Here is a 22,270-nt window from a genome sequence, read left to right on the forward strand (position 1 = left end):
TGAGATTTCGTTGAATAACAAGTTAGAGTATGTGGAGGAACCGATTGCCATTCTTGATGAGAAGGTTAAAATGTTGCGTAACAAGGAGGTAAGGACTTTTAAGGTCCAATGGCGTCATCGAAAGGGTTTCGAGTTTATGTGGGAATCCGAAGAGTTTGTTTTGGTGTATCTTCCTGCTTGTCATGCGGCTTGGATTGCGAGGACGCAATCCGAGTCAAGTGGGGGAGAGTTGTAAGACCCAAGTTCGAATGGTACATAATTGTGATTATAATAAAAAGCTGCCAGTATCAGTTCCATCAGGGGGCCGCGGCGCGGCCAATAGGCTCGCGGCGCGACCAATGTCAGATGGTGATTCTTTTGTTTTATTTAATTATAAAGAGGGCATTTTGGTAGTTTCACTTGTTGAACGACTTTAAGTCCTCTAGATCAGTTTTTGGAGTGTCATTTACTCCTCTCACACCAACCTTATCTCTTCCACTTCAATTTTAGAGAGAGAACCCATTTAAGAGAGAGAAAGCTCAAATCAAGGAGGAAGAAGCTTGATTCGAGTCAAAACGCGAGTATTAAAGTTGTTCATCTAGTCTCTAGCTACATTTTGATTGTGGTGGTAAGTCTTAACCTTGATTTTCTTATTTTAATTTGTTTAAGGGTTAGGGTTTTGGGTTAGTGATGAACATAAAACCCATTGCTGGCGATTTTGGGTGTTTTTGGGTAAGATTGAGTCATGAGGACTCAAGAATGACTAACCTAGGGTTTCAAAGTGATAATTGGTGTTTATGAGTCTTAAATGGTTAGTTAATCACTGGCACACTTTGATATTTAGTAAGTGTGTGTTATTTGGGTATGTTGATGACCCAAATGGGTGTGTTAACCTTGAAATGGGCCAAATGAGTCTTTGATGACCTAAGTTGTTTAATGAGTGTGAAAATGCGATAACCTTGTGCTAAAAAGTGTAATAAGACCATATTTGGCTAGTGTTAGGATTTTGGCGAAGTTGACCTAATATTATGTTTAAGAGTGCAAATGAGTCGAAATTGCACTATGGGTCAAAATGACACTAGGATGGTGAGTGAGTTGGTTGACTAACTTGATTGTGTGATTGATTATATGCATGATGTATTAGGTACATTACATTGAAGGTTGCAAGCTCGATTATCATTCACAAAAGGCTTTAAGGTGAGTGGAATAATTATATATGTATGTATATGATTTATTTGCTTGTGGGATATGGGTTTAAGTTCGATGTTGACGATACCATGTCCTAGAGTATATTGTTTGTTTTGATAAGGGTTAAAGTTCGATGTTGACGATACATCATGTATGGATTTAAATTTCGATGTTGACGAAGCCATACCACTATTGTAGTGACATTTGATGAGGGTTTAAGTTCGATGTTGACGATACCACATTAATTCCTTCGATGAGGGTTTAAGCTCGATGTTGACGATACCTCATATGTGGGTTTAAGTTCGATGTTGATGATACCACATTTATTGGGACGGATGGGAATTAAGTTCGATGTTGACGATACCATTCGTTGGGCTAGCCTTGAAACCTTGAATATTAATGGATGTTGAGAACATCAATGTTTTATATGTTGTTGTGTAGCATATTATATTGTTCGTGTTATGCTATTGTTTGTGCTAGCTTGTATATTGGAGATTTAACGTTATACTTTGCGATGGTATGCTAATTATTTTGTTAGTGTGTATGAGGTAATTGTGTAAGTGATTGCAAGTAGGTATATTATATATGTATGTGTATAATTATTGCATTCACTAAGCGTTATGCTTACCCTCTCGTTGTTTACCTTTTTAGGCTCCGGCGTGGATAAATGCAAGGGTATTTGCTTGGATTAGCGGACTCCTTAATGATTATGCTAGCGTATTGCTTTTGAAGTTCGACCTAGGTTTGGGTAGTTTAACCCCAAACACCATGCTCGGGTTTTTGTTTGGTATTTAAACTTGTGGGTCGAAACTTATACTTTTGATGTGTAAATGAGCGTATGGAGCTCGGTGGTCAAATACTCAAATTGTGGTTGCTAAAACATGTACACTTTATTTACTTACGCGGCGGAAAGCCTTTGTGTTGATGGTTGTCGATTACCACGAAATTTGGTGTTGTATAATTTTTGTACAAGCCAGAATCAGATCCAGGGTATTGCCGCGCCGCGAGTTTGAGCGCATTTTGGTGACAACTTTTTGGTGGTCCCTGACCTCCAGTTCCCAGTGTGGGCCGCGCCGCGGCCAGATGAACCGCGCCACGGTAATTGCCTGACAGGCTTGGCCTGTCCTTTTAAAAAAAAATGTTTTGCGATGTTTAACGGGTTGGGTCGTTACACATTGTAACCTAATTCCAACCTACCAATGAAGATGGTGTTACCCCGCTCTACTTGAGGTGTAAAAGAATGAAGTGGAGGTTCCGACACATGACTCCCATTTAAAACGGCATCTTCTGGTTGATCTGGACCCATCAAAAAAGGAGGAATTGAACTTTTCGGTATGCTTTCATCTTCGGCAGCAATTGAAGCAGATCTCGTCGGTACCCTTGCCTGACGCTGGCCTGACCAGATTGGACACCATCGAAAGATCTAAGAAGATCGGAAAAATTTGGGTTACTACCATCGGAATTGCAGTTTTAAAGGTTTTTCCCGGTGAGAATACGTTGTTTTGCGGCAGAAATAATGTCGTTGGGGGTGGTTTTTTTCGGAATATATATATATATATATATATATATATATATATATATATATATATATATATATATATATATATATATATATATATATATATATATATATAAAGATCGTAAAGATCCGGTGGTACACACGAACGACTAAATATTGAAAGGTCTCGCTCTGATCGTCCTACAAAATTGGGCGATAACATTGAAAGAGAGCGAGCACATTGAAATTGAAAAAGACAGTACACACGTATAAACCATCAAATCTAAATCAAAAAAATACATAAAACCGGCCTCGTATTTAAAAGCGCATTCACCACAACTCAAAAGCTAAACGACTAATATGAACAAATTGGGCACTCTAGTAGCACCTAACTTGAGGCCTGCAAACCAAAGTAACCTCACGAACCCGAAAAACCTGGTACCAACTCCGAAACCAAAGAAACATAAGCCTGTCGAATAAGATCAAATCCCCATTCGAGCGGAGAAAAGGACCCCGAGAGAAACACTCTAGTAAACATAAATTTTTCGAGGTCAACTAAGTCAACATGCGTCAGAAACGACATCAGGCCCACCCGAATAGACTCGACTACGGGATAAGTTTGAACACAACAGTGAAACATCAATCAAAGAGTGCAAAGCGCAGAGTCAAACCAATAGAAACCAGGCCATAATCACTGAATTTTCGAAGGATTTACAAACCCGGCGACTACAGATGCCAGCTCCCGCCGGCGACCACCACCAGTAGAAACCAAAGGTCTCCACCACCTACAGCCACTAGAGACCACTAGAAACCAACCGAGGCCGCTAGCAGTCGATGACCCTCCTAGGTAGCCGTCGGCAGCCGCCAGGCGTCCGGAATCAATGGGTTTCAACAAATAAACACTACAACTACTAATCCACTAGATCTAAGGGCAACCACCAAAAAAAAAAAAAAAAAAAAAAAAAAAAAAAAAAACTGAAACCCTACCTAAATGGGTATAGAACTCCGTCGGAGTTCGTCGCCTACACTCACCCGAGATAACGAAACCAGAAAAGGCACTGCATCCAAAGAAACTTGAAGAATTACCTAACCCCAACAGCCGGAACGAAAGGACCAAAGCAAAACAACCCCAACTCACGACCAACAAACAGATCTTGTACTGGAACAACCCGGAATCGCCGCCTATTTTCCGGATATGTGACCAGAGAAGCCTGTCGGACCTCACGACGCCAGAAGAGGAGAGTGGCGGTTGAACTTTATTCAACATAAAGTTGGTTTAACCGAGCCATCAGGGAGATGCCGGTGGCCGGAGATGGCAGTAGCGAGCACTACAAAACGGCGACGGCAAATGGAACAAGGAGAAGGGTGATGGTGGCTGGAGAAATTAGGGTAAAGAAGAAGAAGAGGTTGTGTAAGGAGTGTTTTTTATGAGAAAGTATGTTTTTGTGAAGGAAAATTTGACAAATGTGAAAGAAGCTTACCGGAGATCGTGAATATTAGGATGAAAAGTTAGACGGAAAAAAAGTTGTCGAAAAAGTAAAATAGATTCAAAATTCGGCACAGAAATCAAGTTAGAGGAACGTATTTTGATGCCGTTTGGGGTGGCTGAAGTGGTGACTGGTTTGAATATAATTGGGGATGGGATGAAGGCATTGAGGAAGGGGAAGTAACCATTGGTTCAGTTTGTTAGTAGGGCCCATGCTACCTCGTGCAAATAAGCCTGTACGACATCAACAAAGTAAAAAAACGTGGACCCGACCCGATCTGACAAAAAAATCTGACCATCCAAAATCCACTCATTACCGTGACACCAACGTACAAACTGCTCCGGAACACATTCATCATCACTTTCCATACTTTTTCACAATTTCCTTCGTCCAAATCGTACTTTTTCAATTTACTTTTCTAACTATAATCTGATATCAGCAACGAAACAACGCATGTACAAATTTATATCTCATAATTTAATTTGCAATAATAATATAATTAATATTAATATTAATCATCAATTATGACATTGTTTTGAACGGGTGTTAAATTAAATATATGGCATCGGAACAATTAATGCCTGAAGGTGGTTCACGTTACGTACAAATGCAATCCGAACCGGCAGCGATCATCTCATCGTTCTTTTCGCTTCAGAATCCGCCGGAAGCTAGTCGGATATTCGACGAGCTGCCGAAGGCTACAGTTGTTCAAGTTTCTCGTAATGATGCCGGTGACATTAGTCCCATGCTTCTTACATACACTATTGACTTTCAATACAAACAGGTCTATTATTATACATATACATAATACATATACATATACATATACATATATACATATGCATATGCATATACGTATACGTATTATTTTTTTAAATATACATATAATTGATTGATTGTGATTATGTTATATGTAGTTAATCTATTCAAACATTTAATGATAAAAATTCAAATTTTGCTATATGAATCTCTGTAATTTGAGATTGATGTAGATTCTAATTTTTCTTATTAGATTTGAAAATTTAATTTATACAGAGTACTTTCTTAATGTTGATTGAAATTGTCTATTAGGTCTTAATTTTGTGAAGTTACCGATTTGAAATTATTTATTAGGCTTTAATTTTGTGTATTTATACTGATTTACTTTATGTGTGTACTAGTTCAAGTGGCAACTGGTGAAGAAGGCTTCACATGTATTTTATTTACACTTTGCTTTAAAGAAACGCGCCATTATCGAAGAAATTCATGAAAAACAAGAGCAGGTGACTTTAACTTCATATTGTTCAACATCGTATAATGTGTAAAATTTACTCTGATGCGCGTAGTATGTAACTATGATGCACTTCGTACACTCTATATGCGTGTTTCATAAAAAAGTGATGCATAAGTTCACTTTTTACGGTGATCACATATTCACATTAGATGTGTAAAAGGTGCTCTGATGCATTTCTTCTACAACACTTAGGTGTGTATATGTATTTAAAAAGTGGTGTCTTACTGCCAATTTTAATACATTTAACTTGAGGCAAGTTGGATTTACCTCATCGGTGGTCTTATTTTGAAGGTGAAAGAATGGCTTCATAACATAGGAATAATGGATCATGCAGCAGTTGTGCATGATGATGATGATGAAGAACCAGATGATCCTGTTACACCTAGCAACGATGAAAGTGTGAGAAACAGGTGATTGCTGATCAATAGCTTGATTTTATTTCAGGGAGTAATAAATTTACCCTTTTTTTAGGCTATAATGATTATAGTTCTTACAGGTGGTTTTTTGTTCAGAGATGTTCCATCAAGAGCAGCGTTACCAATGATTAGACCGCCACTTGGACGACAACATTCCATGTCAGATCGTGCCAAGACAGCAATGCAAGGGTATTTGAATCATTTTCTTGGCAATTTGGATATTGCAAATTCACGAGAGGTAACTTTAACGCTCGAATGTGTGAATTGGCGAAAATTTTTGAAACTAGTGCACGTGAAAATTGTTTAATTTCAGGTTTGCAGGTTTATGGAAGCGTCTAGGTTATCTTTTTGTCCTGAATATGGGTCTAAACATAAAGAAGAATACGTGCTTGTGAAACATTTGCCCAAAATTCCTAACAGTGGTGACAGTAGACTATGTTCTGCTTGTTCTTGGTTTAATTGTTGTAATGACAATTGGCAACAGGTAGTGTTCTCTTAATCTCTTGTAAAAAGATGGTAATATACATGTTTTAACTTGCTTATTAGCTTACAAATTATTAGGTACAAATCTAGTTATATTGTAAACATGTATTTTTTTAAGATAATCGGATAAGCAATTTTTGAAGGAGTGTTTATATGTGTGTTGTAAAATAAGTAATTTACAGCATTTTTTGTGTTCTTTTAAGCCATTTTCATATTGTGTACAGGTTTGGGCTGTGTTGAAACCCGGATTCTTGGCCCTGTTAAAAGATCCATTTGACAAGGACCCATTAGATATTATTGCTTTTGATGTTTTACCTTCTCCACATGGGACTGGACAAGGTCGAGTTGCATTAGCAACTGAAATCAATGATCGTAACCCCTTACGCCATTCATTCGAGGCAAGTAAAATATAACTTTTTCACATACTTTATCAGGGTGATTAAACATAAAAATCACCTATTTCCTTGTAATGTTTTTAGGTATCAAGTGGAAACAGAAGAATCACTATAAGAAGTAGGACTAGAGTTAAAGTTAAAACATGGGTGGCTGCAATTAACGATGCGGGGCTTAGGCCCCCTGAGGGTTGGTGCCACCCTCATCGGTTCGGGTCGTTTGCACCGCCTCGGGGTTTGAGTGATGATGATAGTCAAGCTCAGTGGTTCATTGATGGTAGTGCAGCTTTTGATGCAATTGCTTTAGCAATTGAAGAAGCTAAATCAGAGGTTCTTAACTAAATTTAGTTAGTTATTCATGATTAATTACCATTATTAAGTTTATAACACTTAGATAATTGTTGCTTTCATGCAGATATTTATGTGCGGCTGGTGGCTGTGCCCGGATCTTTATTTACGTCGTCCTTTTCATGTCAATGCATCCTCTCGTCTTGATAATCTACTGGAGGCAAAAGCCAAGCAAGGTGTTCAGGTATATGGATAATCTTTTAATATACATCATCTATCTAGTTGTTAAAGTACAATAATTTGTTCAGGTACCACATCAAGGGGAAAAAAGTTGTAATATACCTATGCTAGAGTAAACAATTTCAATAAATACTTTCTTATACATGTATATTAGAAGACAATAAGTGCCAAATAACATTCTATATCAAAAACTAAGTTGAGGACTAACGGTATGTTTGATAAAACTGAATAATTAAGTGTTGAATGGTTGAATGATTTATAATCTAAATGATTCTAAGGTTCTGTCAGACAATAACCTATTTTATAATCAATGTAAATTATGTAAAGTTACCTTATTAACCTTTTACATGAATAAATAAACATTATAGTTGTTTAATAAGTGTTCATGATTTAAAGAGGATATTGCATAAAATTTAGGTAATGGTTAAGAGGGTATTTTAATTCTGAATGGTTCAGCAATCAGCACTGAACCTTTCAATTAAGAGGTAATCAAAAGCAACCTAATTTGTGAAAAATTGTAACAGATGATGAGTTTTTACGGTATTGTCCATTTTTGATGCAGATTTATATTCTGATGTACAAAGAGCTTGCTCTTGCTCTTAAAATTAATAGCTTTTATAGTAAGAAAAAGCTAGTTGGCCTTCATGAGAATATCAGAGTTTTACGTTACCCAGACCATTTCTCCAGTGGTGTCTATTTATGGTAAGCATTCTACATGTCGTATATTTATTTGTTTCCTTTCATTGTCTTGTTTATGTTTATGCTGATCTTTATACATTAAAACAAATTCCTGCAATTATGTTTTAATGTAGGTCCCATCATGAGAAATTGGTGATTGTTGATTATGAGGTTTGCTTTATTGGCGGACTTGATCTTTGCTTTGGTCGTTACGACTCATATGAGCACAAAGTGGGTGATCACCCAGCTTTGATATGGCCTGGAAAGGACTATTATAATCCAAGGTAATATGTTTTATGTTACTCATATATGAGCCAATGCAGAAATCATATATATTAAAGATGACTGTTTTGACCTTGTTAGTCACGGATGTTTGATTTGGGTTGTGATTCCTTTTAACCGATCCAATAGGTCACATTAGATAAGTTAGCCAAGAGGAAAATGGTTGAAGTGGGTCCAACTGTTTAAACCTCATCCAAAGCTTAATTTTAATGCATGCAACCAAAAAATTTGACTATTTGCTGAATAATAATGACTGAGGCCTAAGTTATTCATAAGAAAGGTTTAGAAATGCACATAATGTGTTTGGAAGTCAACCTGAAATGGTCTGATTTGAACCGTTAACCCAACCCACCCATATAGCAACCTTTATATTATATCCCATTTTTACAGGGAATCAGAACCTAATTCGTGGGAAGATACCATGAAAGACGAGCTGAATAGAGAAAAGTATCCCCGTATGCCATGGCATGATGTCCATTGTGCCATATGGGGACCACCATGTCGTGATATAGCTCGACACTTTGTTCAACGTTGGAATTATGCAAAGGTTAACGCTTTTCTCCATTAAAATTCACCTAAAAGAAACACACAAGTAGTATCAACTCATCATCATTGTTTGATCTTATTTGGTTATTAATATTAATATTTAATATATAATATAATTTAATTTAATTCAGAGAAATAAAGCTCCAAATGAACAAACAATTCCACTACTCATGCCTCAACAACACATGGTAATCCCACATTACATGGGTCGGAACGATAAAGAACAAGAAGATGGAAAGCCCGAAATAGTCGACGTACCACAAGCAATCAACCGACAAGATTCATATCCCTCGTTATCAACATTTCAAGATATTCCATTACTAATTCCTCAAGAAGCAGATGGTCTAGAAGCTTCCACTGGACATTTCAAGCAGAACAGTTCGGGTAAAGCTCATCATATTCATGGTCATTCAAGCAGGCCGCCACGGGCCCCGTTTTTTCGAAAATCCAGGGTGGAACCGTTGACTTCTGATATGCCAATGAGAGGGTTTGTTGATGATCAAGATACTTCAAATGTTAAGCAGGGGAAGTCTGTTAAATCGAGTGATAGAGAATGGTGGGAGACGGAAAAACGAGGTAACCTTGTTGTTTCTGTCGATGAAACAGGACAGGTTGGTCCTCGTGTTACATGTCGCTGCCAGGTCAGCTTTTACTCTTTTGTAAATGTGGGTAATTTAGTATGTTATTTGTAATTGCTTGACTAGGCTATGTTTTAGGCCGTCTCATTAATTTATAAGCCTCTCTTCGAGATATAAAAATGAGTCCTTATTAATCTTAACTTTTTAAATACATATAAATATAAATAGATAATACTACTAAAAAGCTATCATTATATATAGCCTCAAAAGTTATCATTGTGTTCGTGATCTCTTAATCAAAATGACTTCTGGCTTGGGGTAAAATGTGTCGAAAGAAGATATTTATTTTTTCAGCCGTAAGTTCTTTTTGTCGTACTTAGACCGATAGTAAAACAAGTATATATAATGGGTTTTTTAAAAATTTTGGGCCCTTTCAAAATTTTGGACCATGTTCGATGGCCTGTCTTGCACAACCTCAAAAACGCTACCGGCTATGTTTAGTTTTTCTTAATGGGCAAAACATGTAAACTGAAACAATAGGACAAAAGGAAACGGGTCAAATGGGTTGAGGGATTTAAATGGGTCAACCTGATGCATATTTAACATGCAAAACAAAAAAAAAAAAAAAAAAAAAAAAAAAAAAAAAAAAAAAAAAAAAAAAACATGTCTTGAGACCCATCCTACTCATTTTTCTGTCTCTAAGTTGAACGTACTTGGTTAGTTACTGAATTTTGGTTTATAGGTTATACGCAGTGTGAGTTTATGGTCTGCCGGGACAAGTCAAGTTGAAGACAGTATTCACAATGCTTACTGCTCCTTAATTGAAAAGGCGGAACATATGGTCTACATCGAGGTACCTTTTCATATTCTACTTATGTAGATGCATTTCAGAAATAGGTGAATGATGTTAGTTGTTGATACATCTCTTTTTGAATGAATATTTGTTCTCAGAACCAGTTTTTCATCTCGGGTCTTTCGGGAGACGAGATCATACGAAACCGTGTATTGGAATCTTTATGCAAGCGTATTATGCGGGCTTATCAAGAATCTCAGTGTTTTAGGGTCATCATTGTTATACCATTATTGCCTGGATTTCAGGGTGGACTAGATGATGGTGGTGCAGCATCTGTAAGAGCTATTATGCATTGGCAGTATCGTACAATATCACGTGGGCCCAATTCTATATTGCACAATTTATCAGATCGTCTTGGTCCTAAAGTTCATGATTACATTTCGTTTTATGGTCTTCGGGCTTATGGTAGAATTTCTAATGATGGGCTTTTGGCTTCTAGTCCGGTATCAATCTTAACTACTTATAAACAACCTCCTTTATTTTTTTAAACTTTTTTTGGCTTATGACTTTACTAATTCTGTGGCTACTAGAGGTGGAGATTTTTGACCCATTAATGGGGTAATTTGAGTTCAAATGGTTGAATAAAATATCACGGATGGTCCTTGTGGTTTGTATCGGATAACACTCATGGTCCCTGTGCTTTTTTTTTTTCCGTCTAGGATGGTCTCTGTGTTTTTTTTCGTCAAGTATGGTACCTGTGGTTTGCACCAAAAGAGAGAACTTTTAGTTGGTTACTAAGATCTTTGACCATGTTTCTTGTTAATGTCTATTTACTTACTGCAGGTATACGTGCATAGCAAGATTATGATAGTAGATGATAACACAGCGCTGGTTGGATCAGCTAATATTAATGACAGGAGTTTACTTGGATTACGCGACTCTGAGGTAATTTATGCATTCTTATTTTCTTCTTTCTATCGAACTAATTAAAATTAACAACTGAGAACCATTAACTTATGAATGGAATGTTCTTATATCTGTAACATATCAATATCATGTGACTTAAAGAAGGCTTGTATGGTAAAGGTTCAAATGTTGTCCACCATGATTTTCATAATGAATTCAAAACCTCCTAGATTGTATACAAGAATATACTTAATTATCTAAAGAATACAAAAAAAGTGTTATAACAAAAAAAGTTATAACCTTTGGACTAAAAGTGTTATAGGTCAACCCGATCGTAAGTTAAAGTATCTGTATTGACCTTATCATCCAACCGGCTTTGTTTTTCTCTTCTATTATCATCTTTGATTCCTTATCCTTATGAACATGGCCCAAACGCTTATATGATGCTTCTTGTTCATCATTCTTTGTATGTGACTCACACATTTCTTCTTTTAAGTTTCTCTCTCTTTTCAACTTGAACTACTATTTAGGACAGTCTGTTTATAACGAAGCTTCATTATTTAACTACAAACACCACCCTTGATTTAATGACTACTTGTGCAGATTGGAGTAATTATTGAAGATAAAGAAGTTGTTGATTCGTATATGGGAGGGAACCCATGGAAGGCCGGAAAGTTTGCCCTGAGTCTTCGTCTTTCACTATGGGCTGAGCACCTTGGTCTTCACACTAGTGAGGTTGATCTTAATTTTATATGATGCTACTTCGTAGAGTATATATATTGACATAATACAATCTTATAGTTACATCGCGTCTTTATAGGTTAATAAAATAAATGACCCGGTGATTGATTCCACCTACAAAGACATATGGATGGAAACTGCAAAGGTAAAGATTCAACCTTTATCAAGATTTCCAATACATGAAGAAGAATCATACAGGAACAAATTAAAAAATCACCTTTATAAACGGGAAAGTCGGTTTGGTGACTAGTCTGTCCCGTTTCGCCCAAAAATGTATGATTAGTCGCATAGTCAGTCCACGCTAAAAAGTCAGGTCAAAGCCAGTCAAAGTTGGTCATAGTCAGGTCTGGGTCGGTCAAAGTCAAGGTTAGTAAAAGTTAGGTCGAAATTTTAATATTTCATATACTCAGATTTTGTGCCCTATACATATGTTTGAAATATTATTTATATAAATACGGAGTATATATTGCTAAAGGTCAACTTTAGTCAATGCCCGAATTGACCGACTAGGCGTTTTCAAAGTCCCGACCGACTCGTTTCCGTCTAGCAGACTTTTCCAACCTTGATCATCTAGAGAGTTTTGCACTTTTGTACTAAAAGGGTTTCAAGTAATGCTTAAACTTTGCTAATGACAGACAAATACGATGATCTACCAAGATGTCTTCTCTTGCATCCCTAATGATCTTATACATTCAAGGTACAATTTTTCATCTCACTCCAATTGTTGTTTATGGTTATTAACATTCATTAATTTCATTTACGAGCTTTGAAAATTAACACACAGAGCGTCGCTAAGGCAATGTATGGGTGAACTTAAGGGAAGACTAGGACACACGACAATCGATCTAGGAATAGCTCCAAAGAAGCTGGAATCGTATCAAGATGGAAATGTTAAGGGTAATACTGATCCAATGGCTAGATTAGATGGTGTAAGGGGACATCTTGTTTCTTTCCCTACAGATTTTATGTGCAAAGAAGATTTAAGACCCGTGTTTAAAGAAAGCGAGTATTATGCATCACCTCATGTTTTCCATTAAACACGCGCTCGTGCTACCACATAATCAAAAAGTGGTTTTTTGTTCATTTCTTGTTTCGGGTTTTCGGATGAGAGTAGATAGAACATAAGAGGCATACATCATCATTCTTTTTCGGACTTTCAATGTATTATATGATTTCTCTGTTTTTTACTCTTTTTTTTCCGATTATGATATCAATAAGACTTGTTGCATGTATGATTGTATGGTATTAGCATCAATAATGACTCGAAATAAATGTTGAATTCATGACATATTTCGACATCTCCCAAATCATCGCTTTAGAGCCTATGCATTATGTCTCCCAAACTCTCACCAGCTTTATAAAATGCATGTAGGAAAACCTTCAGATTAGTTTACTTATGTTAACAGTGTTATATGTGATTCCTATTTAACTAACCCAAAAATTATCTATACAAATACAACCACTCTTGATGTTCATAAAGTATTATTTGTACGTTTCACAAACTTCATATGTACACCAATAAATATGTTTTTTTGTCTGCTATATACCAATTTTGACTACAACAACGCTATCTCGATTATCAAATGGAGTTTATCGTAATTTATTCTTTATTATTACCACGCGTATTGCATTGCATTCTATATAATTATAATTTATATTTATAATTTAATATTTAATTTGAAGTTTGAGACAGTAGCGACAAACCGATGGTCGTTATAAAATAATGGGTGTTTTATATGTCTACAAATTTAGTCAACATATACGTCAAAAATTGCGTTGCAAAATACTATTTGTTGGATTTTTTAAGTGTAATTACAAATTAATGATTTACTGTATTAGTTAGCGTTGTGAAATTTTCATTATAGCTTTTTAACTTAGTAACTTACAATGGTAACTATACATTTTTGCATATATAATTTTTAACTTATTAACTATACATTTTTGGTGATCAATAAAAGGATTCTAAATTTCATATAATTTTTCATACATTTATTTGTTATCAAAGTGGCAATCAAGTTCATAGGATTCTAAATTTCATTGATAGACAGCTCACATAAATAGACTTCACTTATACTAATGGAATAATAAAATTAATAAGTTAAAATATATAACAAAGTCTCGTCAGAAGATGAAACTAACAAGGACAAATAGTAGTCGATTATAATTAATCAAAAATCAATAATATTTGTTTTTACGCCAAAAAAAATTAATCAGTAATAGAGTAACAACAAGGGGAATGTAGTTGAAAGAAGACACAAAAATAAAAAATAAAATAAAAAAAACAGATAAAGACGAAACAAAAGTAGTTGCAAGTAAAGGAAGTAGAACCTATAGTCTTCTTGGTAGTCGGTACTGTATCTTAAACAAAAATATAAGTAATCAAATCAATAAAAAATTAGGAGCACACAAACTTCGACCCCATCTAAATCTAAATCTTAACATCTATAAAAAGGAAACACATATTATGTAGTTTCAACATAACCCAAAAACCCATCAACTTTAAGCTCAAAACATCTTACAGAGGTATTTATTTCAGTTTAGTCTTAATTCATGAATCATGATCAAAAATATTTTATGCATAGTTATGTAATTAATAGTAAACTGATCTTTCTTTTTTGACATATATAGGTTGCGATGGGTGCCGGTGGACGGATGAATGTGGCTAAGGCTGAAGAAAAGCCCCACGCTTTTAAACGTGTACCAGTCTCAAAACCTCCATTCGAGCTTAGCGATCTCAAAAAAGCGATACCGCCACATTGTTTCAAGCGTTCTTTAGTACGCTCATTTGCAGCTGTTTTTCGCGATTTCATCATCATTGGCGCCTTATACTATCTAGCCGATACTTTCATTCCTATGCTCCCTAAACCCTTAGCTTACGTAGCGTGGCCCGTTTATTGGTTCTTCCAAGGCGCTTATCTTATGGGCTTGTGGGTCATTGGCCACGAATGTGGTCATCACGGGTTTAGCGACTACCCATGGCTAAACGACACCATTGGGTTTATCGTCCACTCTTTAATCCTTACTCCGTATTTCGGATTCAAATATAGCCACCGAACCCATCATGCTAACACAAATTCAATTGAATACGACGAGGTTTGGATCCCCAAACGCAAGTCCGATAAACTATATTCCGAAATTCTCAACAACCCAACCGGCGCGTTCATTGTGTTCGTATTCAAGATCGTTCTTGGATTCCCGTTGTACTTTGTATTCAATCTTTATGGACGAAAATACGAAAAGGGTATCACGAGCCACTTTTACCCATACAGTCCTATCTTTAACGATAGCGAGCGATTTCAGATCTTCCTAACCGATCTAGGTGTTTTTGGGACATGTTATTTGGTTTACAAGATGGCTGCAATCAATGGGACACAATGGATGATGAACATTTATGGAATGCCTATTCTATTCATGAGTGGTTTCTTCATTTTATTGACATATTTACATCACACTCACCCTGCAATTCCACATTACGATTCGACCGAATGGGACTGGCTTAGAGGTGCTCTGGCTACGGTCGATAGGAACTTTGGATTCTTGAACCATGCGTTCCATGATGTGACTCGAACCCACACCGTACACCATTTGTTCCCAACGATTCCACATTACCATACATTTGAGGCTAGAGAAGCAGTTAAGCCGATATTGGGTGAGTACTACAAGTACGACGATACGCCCATTCTTGAAGCTGTTTGGAGGGAGACGAAAGATTGTATCTTTATCGAGCCCGATGAGGTTAACGGAGAGAAGAAGGGTATTTACTGGTTTTACAAATAGAAGGGCTGATACTTTATGATATCATATATCTGTTGTTAAAGTTTGTTTCTCTTTTGATATATCTATATCTATAATATATAATAAGGGCTATATGTGGTAGCGATTGGTGGTGTAAGTACGTACTCATGTCAATGTGATTTGATCTAATCTTGTTTTGTATAATGTTTCTTGAGTTAATGCAAGTCAAAAGACTTCCATGAGTTGGGTTAATTTAAGGTTTAAATTAAGATATGTTTTTCTTACAACTTTTTTTTCCACTGAAACCAGACAAATAATTTAGATATGTTTGTGGTTTGATGTTCGAATAATCGATCAAGTAGCTCTACAAGTATAATAGTACTCCGTATATCACAAATTGAGAATCAATCGTGAACAACTATAAATTAGTACGTGAAAGGAGACTTATATAATCATTAGCTTATTACTTACTGTATATTAGTTGTCGTGTTAAGTTTACTTAAAATGCAATCGTAATTTGCAGTTGGGCATCATTTAAGGTCAGAAAATTTCGCCTCTTTGATGTTTTGTTGAGGGAAAATTGATCAAATATCTTATTTAAGAAGTAGCATAACAATTAATCATCTTTTTTATTTTGAAAAAAAATTGCATTTTACTACCTCATCTACACAAAATTTGAGTCACTGGCTTTATTTATGCGCAAGCTCGGTTACCAGAAATGATTTTGGGAGCCCGTGAATGGCTTTCGCCCACCATCACCATGCGATCAGTTAGCTTTTGGGTTAACACAATCCCTTGCTACATAAGTGCTTCTATAACTCGAGCATTAACAACTATGAACCTGCCTCTTCCTATGACCCATGAACAGTTTGTAAACCAAGCAAAGCAGGATCTAAACGCAAACCTCGCCTAGGCATTTTAACATACACTTTGTGGGCATTACTAGTGAAGCAAACAATGATTTTTTTTTAAAAATGGTAATTTTTTTTTATCCCACTTTCAAAAATGGAAAAAACGAAATTTTTGCTGCGAAAATGGTAAAACCGAAGTTTGGAACCTCGGTTTTGCCATTTCCGAAGTTTCAAACTTCGGTTTTGGGTGACCTGTCAGCAAAAAACCTAAACCGAAGTTTGGAACTTCGGTTTTGACCAAATCCGAAGTTCCAAACTTCGGTTTTGGTATTTTTTTTTTTAAACACTAATTTTATAAATAACTTGGTTTTGATAGTTAATTTACAGTTTCATACGCTAATATTACTTTAAAAATATATAATAACATTACAAACAATAAAATATTAATAGTAGTAAGATGCAAATACAAATTTTTTGAACAACACTTTTATTAATATCAGAATTACGGTTACATTTTTTTGAAAATAAAAATACATAATTTAAAACAACACATAGAAATTTAACACATAATTAAATTAGATGCAATGGAAGAGGTTGGTTTTTCACAATTGCTTCGTTTTTTATCATAATCCATTCATCTTCCTCACAAAGGTGCTCGAATTTTCCTTTACCTTCATTCCAAAACATCACGCCCGAGTGTTCAACCGTAATGTTTTCTTTGAGCCACTCAAACACCTTCGAAATTGTTGTCATCTGACTAACATCCACATTTTGAAAGTACTTATATTTGTACCCATAGTAAAACTTGAATTGTGTTGAAAACTGTCCATTCCAATAGACATTAATTTGAACAGGAATTGGTGACATGTTTACAAAATTAAAATATATGTTTGGAGAAGGGAGAAGAGAGTGATGCACATCCGTTTGTTGTAATAGATGTCGGTTTATATAGTGTAGTTATAATTGAAAAATCGGCATTTCAAAATTCGATTTTAGTAAAAGCTGCCGAACAGTAAAAGGTAACAGTAACATATCTTTAGTTGCTTTTTATGACATGTCTTGTACCTGATAGGTCTGAAACCGAACTTTAAAACTTCGGTTATTTGTAGATTCGGGCTTATAAAAGTGATTTGTGATTGTTTCATAAATACATAACAAAAAATGAATACGTAATACGTATCAATTGACGTGTATCATGGTTGTGATTTTAAATGAAATGATGGTAAAACGGAACTCTCTAAAGGGCCTAAAATGACGTTTGATAACGTAGATGTTCAGGGCTTTAATATGGAGAAGTTGAATGAGTTTCTTCGAGAAAAGCTACCAAAGAATCCACGTTCAATGGACATATACTACTACAAACCAGGAGCAAGTGAAGCCGAAGCAATGTGCTATGATGAAGAATGGTATACATTAGTAGGGAAAGCGTGTATACTTTCAGAAAATATCGAGTTGTATGTTTTATTTGGAGTTTTTGAAGATGCACTAGAGCTCGATACGATGTATGACAGTCATGGTGAATACTATTATGCACCTACACCTTTTATAAATTAAAGTTACTTGTAATAGATTAGTAACTTGAATAAGATTAGTAACATGCAATTTTATTATTTCAACAACACTTTTTTATTCATAAACAGAATTAGCGATTACAACAGACAAAGTACAAGAAATAAAGTACAACAAACTAAATACAACAAATTACTAATGAAAACCTATGACATTCTAGTAGTTGGACAGGTGTTCCTGTTGTGACCTTCAACCCTGCATATACCACACTTTGGTTTTTGCTTTTCACGTTCATCCATCTGGTTCTTCATACATTTTGATTGCTTCCGCCCCCTGTGCTTAATCAATCTTGATGGATCGGCCATAATTTTCCATTCTATAGGTGTCCAGTAGCTCGCATCTCTTAATGGATTAAAATGATCGCTATATTGCTCTCTCCATGTAGGAGTTGTATACTTTTTACTAATTTGTTTATTTATATCCTCGTTTAGATGGCTACATACAGAAATGGCATGAGAGCAAGGTAATCTTTGGTGTTGCCAAATACCACATGAACACCTTTTCTTTTTAAACTCCACTGTGTAATCGGTGCCACCTTCACCACTTCTTTGATAAGTTGAATGAACCTTGTAGATACCTTGTTGTTCGTGATAACATGTTGTTTTGTAACGTTGAGCTCTTTTTGCCCGTTCGTTAAAGACGTTAAACATGTTCTTCGAAAATGGTGAATTACATAGCCTTGCTTCTCGACTTTGATCGTAGAAGTATTGTCTGGTGTAATCAAATGTATATTCGATACACGCTTTGATCGGCATCATACGGGCATGACGGAACACATTGTTGAGGGACTCATACACAGTCCATTTGCCTACATCAGCATCTTGCAAATATTGCCAAGCCTCAACACTAGCTTGTTTCAGGGCTCTGAAAGCATTCTTGTACAATATTTGATTTGTTGTTAAACCGACTGTCCAACACAAGTGTTTGAGCAATTTCACTTTAGTGTATTTGCCCAACAAGTTGCTACGAATGTGGCGCAAGCAGTACCTATGTTCCCAACCATATGTTTGAACACCCATTGCATGTAAGATACCTGGGTGTCGATCAGAGATGACACACAACTTTTCGTTTTCAATAACATTTTCTTGGAGCATTTTCAAAAACCAAACCTAACTTCCGTTACTTTCTTCATCAACTAGGGCAAAGGCAATGGGTAAAAGTTGATTGTTAGCATTTTTGGCAACCGCTGTTAACAATTTACCCTTATAACTACCTTTCAAATAAGTGCCATCGATGCAAATCATTGGAATACACATTTTAAATGCTTTAATGGCTGGACCGAATGCCCAAAACACAAATATAAAGGTGTCGAAACCTTCTTCAATTTCATGTCCATTTTCAAACACAACAATTGTGTCTGGATTGGTAGTAACTAATTCATTTATATAATTTGGTAAACGAATAAAGTTACTTTCCCAAGTTCCAAACAATCGTTCGATTGTAATACGCCTAGCATTCCATGCTTTGCCGTAACGGATATCCACATGCCATGTATTTTTTATTTGGGCTTGGATGTTGGCAACAGGATAAGCAACGTTTAAACATATTTGATGTTCAATTTCAGTAGCAATTAAGCTAGAGGTTAAACAACGATTGTTGTTTTCTGATATGTGTCCATAACACGTGTGTTCATCTTTCCATTTTGTTATTTTCCATACCTTCGATCGATTGTGAGACGAACCACTAACACTCCAGGCACAATGGTATCTTTCTTGTGGACCCTTATAACTTGAGCTAGTTGTTCTACAATGTGCTTGCCAATAACCCGACTTGCTTTGTGTAACAACTATTTCTCTATTATGGTGTATATTCCATTTTCGAACAGCATAAATAAGTTTGGCTTTGTTCTGGAACACCATTCCTTTGGAAATAATACCGATCTCCTTATCATAAAAAACCCATGAAGCTTCTTGGTCGTCATCGAATGGAAAACTATTACTACCCTCACCTTCATTAACAAACCCGAAACGTGAAACTGGGGCAGGCTCAATTTGTGGTTCCACTTGCTCCTCTCTACCTTCGTCACCGGAAACATTATCTTCAACGCTATATTCAGAAACTGTATCATCGGTTGCAGTAGATATACCATCATCTGGGTCTACTACATTTTCTACTTCATCTCTTCGTTCTTGTTCATCTTCAACAACTGTTGAATGGTGGTTTGATGTTGATGGACCACCCTCCAAAGTTTGAATAAGATCAATATAACCCAAACCTTGGGTGGTTGAAAAAACTTCCTCAAACTGAATTTCAATTTGAGCCTCGTAATTTGGATCATTCTGAGAATAAAAATATATTGTTTCCAAAGTGTTATCATCAGTAAGTTCACTTTTCCATTCATTTCCATTGAAAAGAACCCACAAGAACATTTTTAACGTGTGTGATCTTTGACTCACACCTATATAATTATACGCCATTTGGTTTAACTGCATATAGTTAACCTTGGTTGTCAACACAAAACTCCTTCTATCCGTTGTGTTATCACCAGTAAGCCAACCATTTTGGAATGAAATTTGGCCTCCCCAAAGAAAATGAACCATGAATGGACGAATTATAGACATTTTTGTAATTGTTGATGTATGAAACTGATTAAGATTAGTTTGAATTGTGTTGTTGGTGTTTGAAACTGACTTTGAAATGCTTGAATTGTGTTCTTGGTGATGTTTGTGTTTGAGTCCATGATAAGGGTGATATAAATAAATGAAAAAAGATGATAAATCATATTTTGATATGATAGGTTAGCAGGTTTCAGTCCATTATTGAGACTAGGGTTGCAGGTTTCAGTCCATAATTATGACTGATGATGCAGACTGCAAAACCAAAGTTTGAAACTTCGATTTTACTGTTAACCTACAAAACCGAAGTTCCAAACTTCGGTTTAGGGTTTCTGCTGACAGGTCACCCAAAACCGAAGTTTTAAACTTCGAAAATGGCAAAACCGAAGTTCCAAACTTCGGTTTTACCATTTTTGCAGCAAAAATTTCGATTTTTTCATTTTTGAAAGTGGGATCAAAAAAATTACCATTTAAAAAAAAATCAGCAAACAATTGCTTCAAGTTCGTCCACACTACTATAAAATATTTAAGCCAATCACGTGGAAAAAGCCAAAGAAAACAATATAAAGTCACAATTTTTTTCTAAGGGAGTCGTCACGTTAACGATAGAAAAAGGGATATCAGTATATTACCTGTTTGAGAAGAAGGTTATGTTATAAAAGTGAGAGCATTTTTTGAATTGGTCCAGCAATGAGAATCCGAGCTGCATGTTAGCATGTATGTTGGGGTAAGGAAAATGATCCGAAAATTGTGATAATTTCCAGCCGTAATCTAGTTCTTCCTAGATGTTCAAAGTAGTCTAAAAGTTTATCTCATGCAGAAGTAGTAGTATTAGAAACGAAGACGGCTAGATTTTTTGTTCTCCGTTCACACCATTCCACCTCCTCATAAAGAAGTAGTAAGATTGGAAACGATTACGGCTAGCCACCATTCTGCGTTCACACCATCTACCTCCTCAAACTTTTCTTATAAATAGGGGTGTAAGCCTCATTTGTAATTCATTCAGAAAAGAGTAATCACAACCTAGTTAATGTGTGAGTTTGAGAGTTTCTTTTTATTTGAGTTTTGTAATACTCTTGTAATCGATCCTTGTGAGTAATAGAGTTAGTTTCTCTCAAATTTGTGTCTACCAACGTCCAGACGATCCTCTTATAATCACAACAAGTGGTATCAGAGCCAGGTTAGAGGTGTTGGTCGAGTTTTTGAGTTTTCTGAAGTTTTCAACCCCGTTTGTGTTGAAAAATTATTTGTAAGGTGATAATGTCCACGAAAGAGTCAGGATCTTCTTCCGGAGCTATGATTATGCTCACTGCCACCAACTACACACTGTGGAAACCTCGGATGGAAGATCTCCTCAGCTGTAAGGATTTGTTTGACCCTATTGAATTAAAGGGTATAGATCCTGATTCTGCCAAAGAGAAAGAGTGGAAGAAGTTAAACCGAAAAACTATTGGTCAGATCCGTCAATGGATTGATCATAGTGTCTTCCACCATGTTGCATAAGAGACAGACGCATTGTCCTCTGAAAAAAGTTGGAGGACATGTACCAGGCCAAGACTGCTCGAAATAAAGCCCTGTTGATGAGGCGTTTAGTCAACATGAAGCTGAAAAATGAAACTTCAGTTGCCGAGCATACCAGTGAGTTCCAAAGCTTGGTCAACCAGTTATCTTCTGTAGAGATGCCTCTTGGCGATGAAGTTCGGGCGCTATTTCTACTTAGTTCTCTTCCCGATAGTTGGGAAATGCTGGTAGTAACACTCAGCAACTCAGCCCCGAATGGCAAACTTACCAT

At 36.1% G+C, this 22,270-nt stretch overlaps 3 protein-coding genes across 3 annotated transcripts; 2 read left to right on the top strand and 1 right to left on the bottom strand.

Annotated features, from left to right (window-relative positions):
• The first annotated feature begins 4,711 nt into the window (after positions 1-4,711).
• LOC139847242 (phospholipase D zeta 1-like) lies at positions 4,712-12,913 on the top strand. Its single transcript, XM_071836896.1, has 19 exons — positions 4,712-4,936; positions 5,313-5,414; positions 5,717-5,835; positions 5,938-6,079; positions 6,155-6,325; positions 6,549-6,722; positions 6,804-7,046; positions 7,132-7,248; positions 7,807-7,946; positions 8,057-8,206; positions 8,595-8,751; positions 8,882-9,391; positions 10,071-10,181; positions 10,280-10,624; positions 10,965-11,066; positions 11,631-11,762; positions 11,848-11,913; positions 12,404-12,465; positions 12,553-12,913. The coding sequence occupies exons 1-19, from the start codon at positions 4,712-4,714 to the stop codon at positions 12,803-12,805; spliced, it is 3,321 nt and encodes a 1,106-aa protein (XP_071692997.1). The 3' UTR covers positions 12,806-12,913.
• A 1,321-nt stretch (positions 12,914-14,234) lies between these two features.
• On the top strand, positions 14,235-15,637 carry LOC139848317 (delta(12) fatty acid desaturase DES8.11-like). The gene is made up of 2 exons (XM_071838050.1): positions 14,235-14,291; positions 14,397-15,637. Exon 2 carries the CDS (start codon positions 14,403-14,405, stop codon positions 15,543-15,545), a length of 1,143 nt encoding a protein of 380 aa, XP_071694151.1. The 5' UTR covers positions 14,235-14,291; positions 14,397-14,402; the 3' UTR covers positions 15,546-15,637.
• A 2,432-nt stretch (positions 15,638-18,069) lies between these two features.
• Positions 18,070-19,017, bottom strand: LOC139850017 (uncharacterized). The gene has a single exon (XM_071839616.1). It carries the CDS (start codon positions 19,015-19,017, stop codon positions 18,070-18,072), a length of 948 nt encoding a protein of 315 aa, XP_071695717.1.
• Positions 19,018-22,270: the final 3,253 nt, after the last annotated feature.

The sequence above is a fragment of the Rutidosis leptorrhynchoides genome, chromosome 5 (genome assembly GCF_046630445.1).
Source record: "Rutidosis leptorrhynchoides isolate AG116_Rl617_1_P2 chromosome 5, CSIRO_AGI_Rlap_v1, whole genome shotgun sequence".
Taxonomy (NCBI): domain Eukaryota; kingdom Viridiplantae; phylum Streptophyta; class Magnoliopsida; order Asterales; family Asteraceae; genus Rutidosis; species Rutidosis leptorrhynchoides.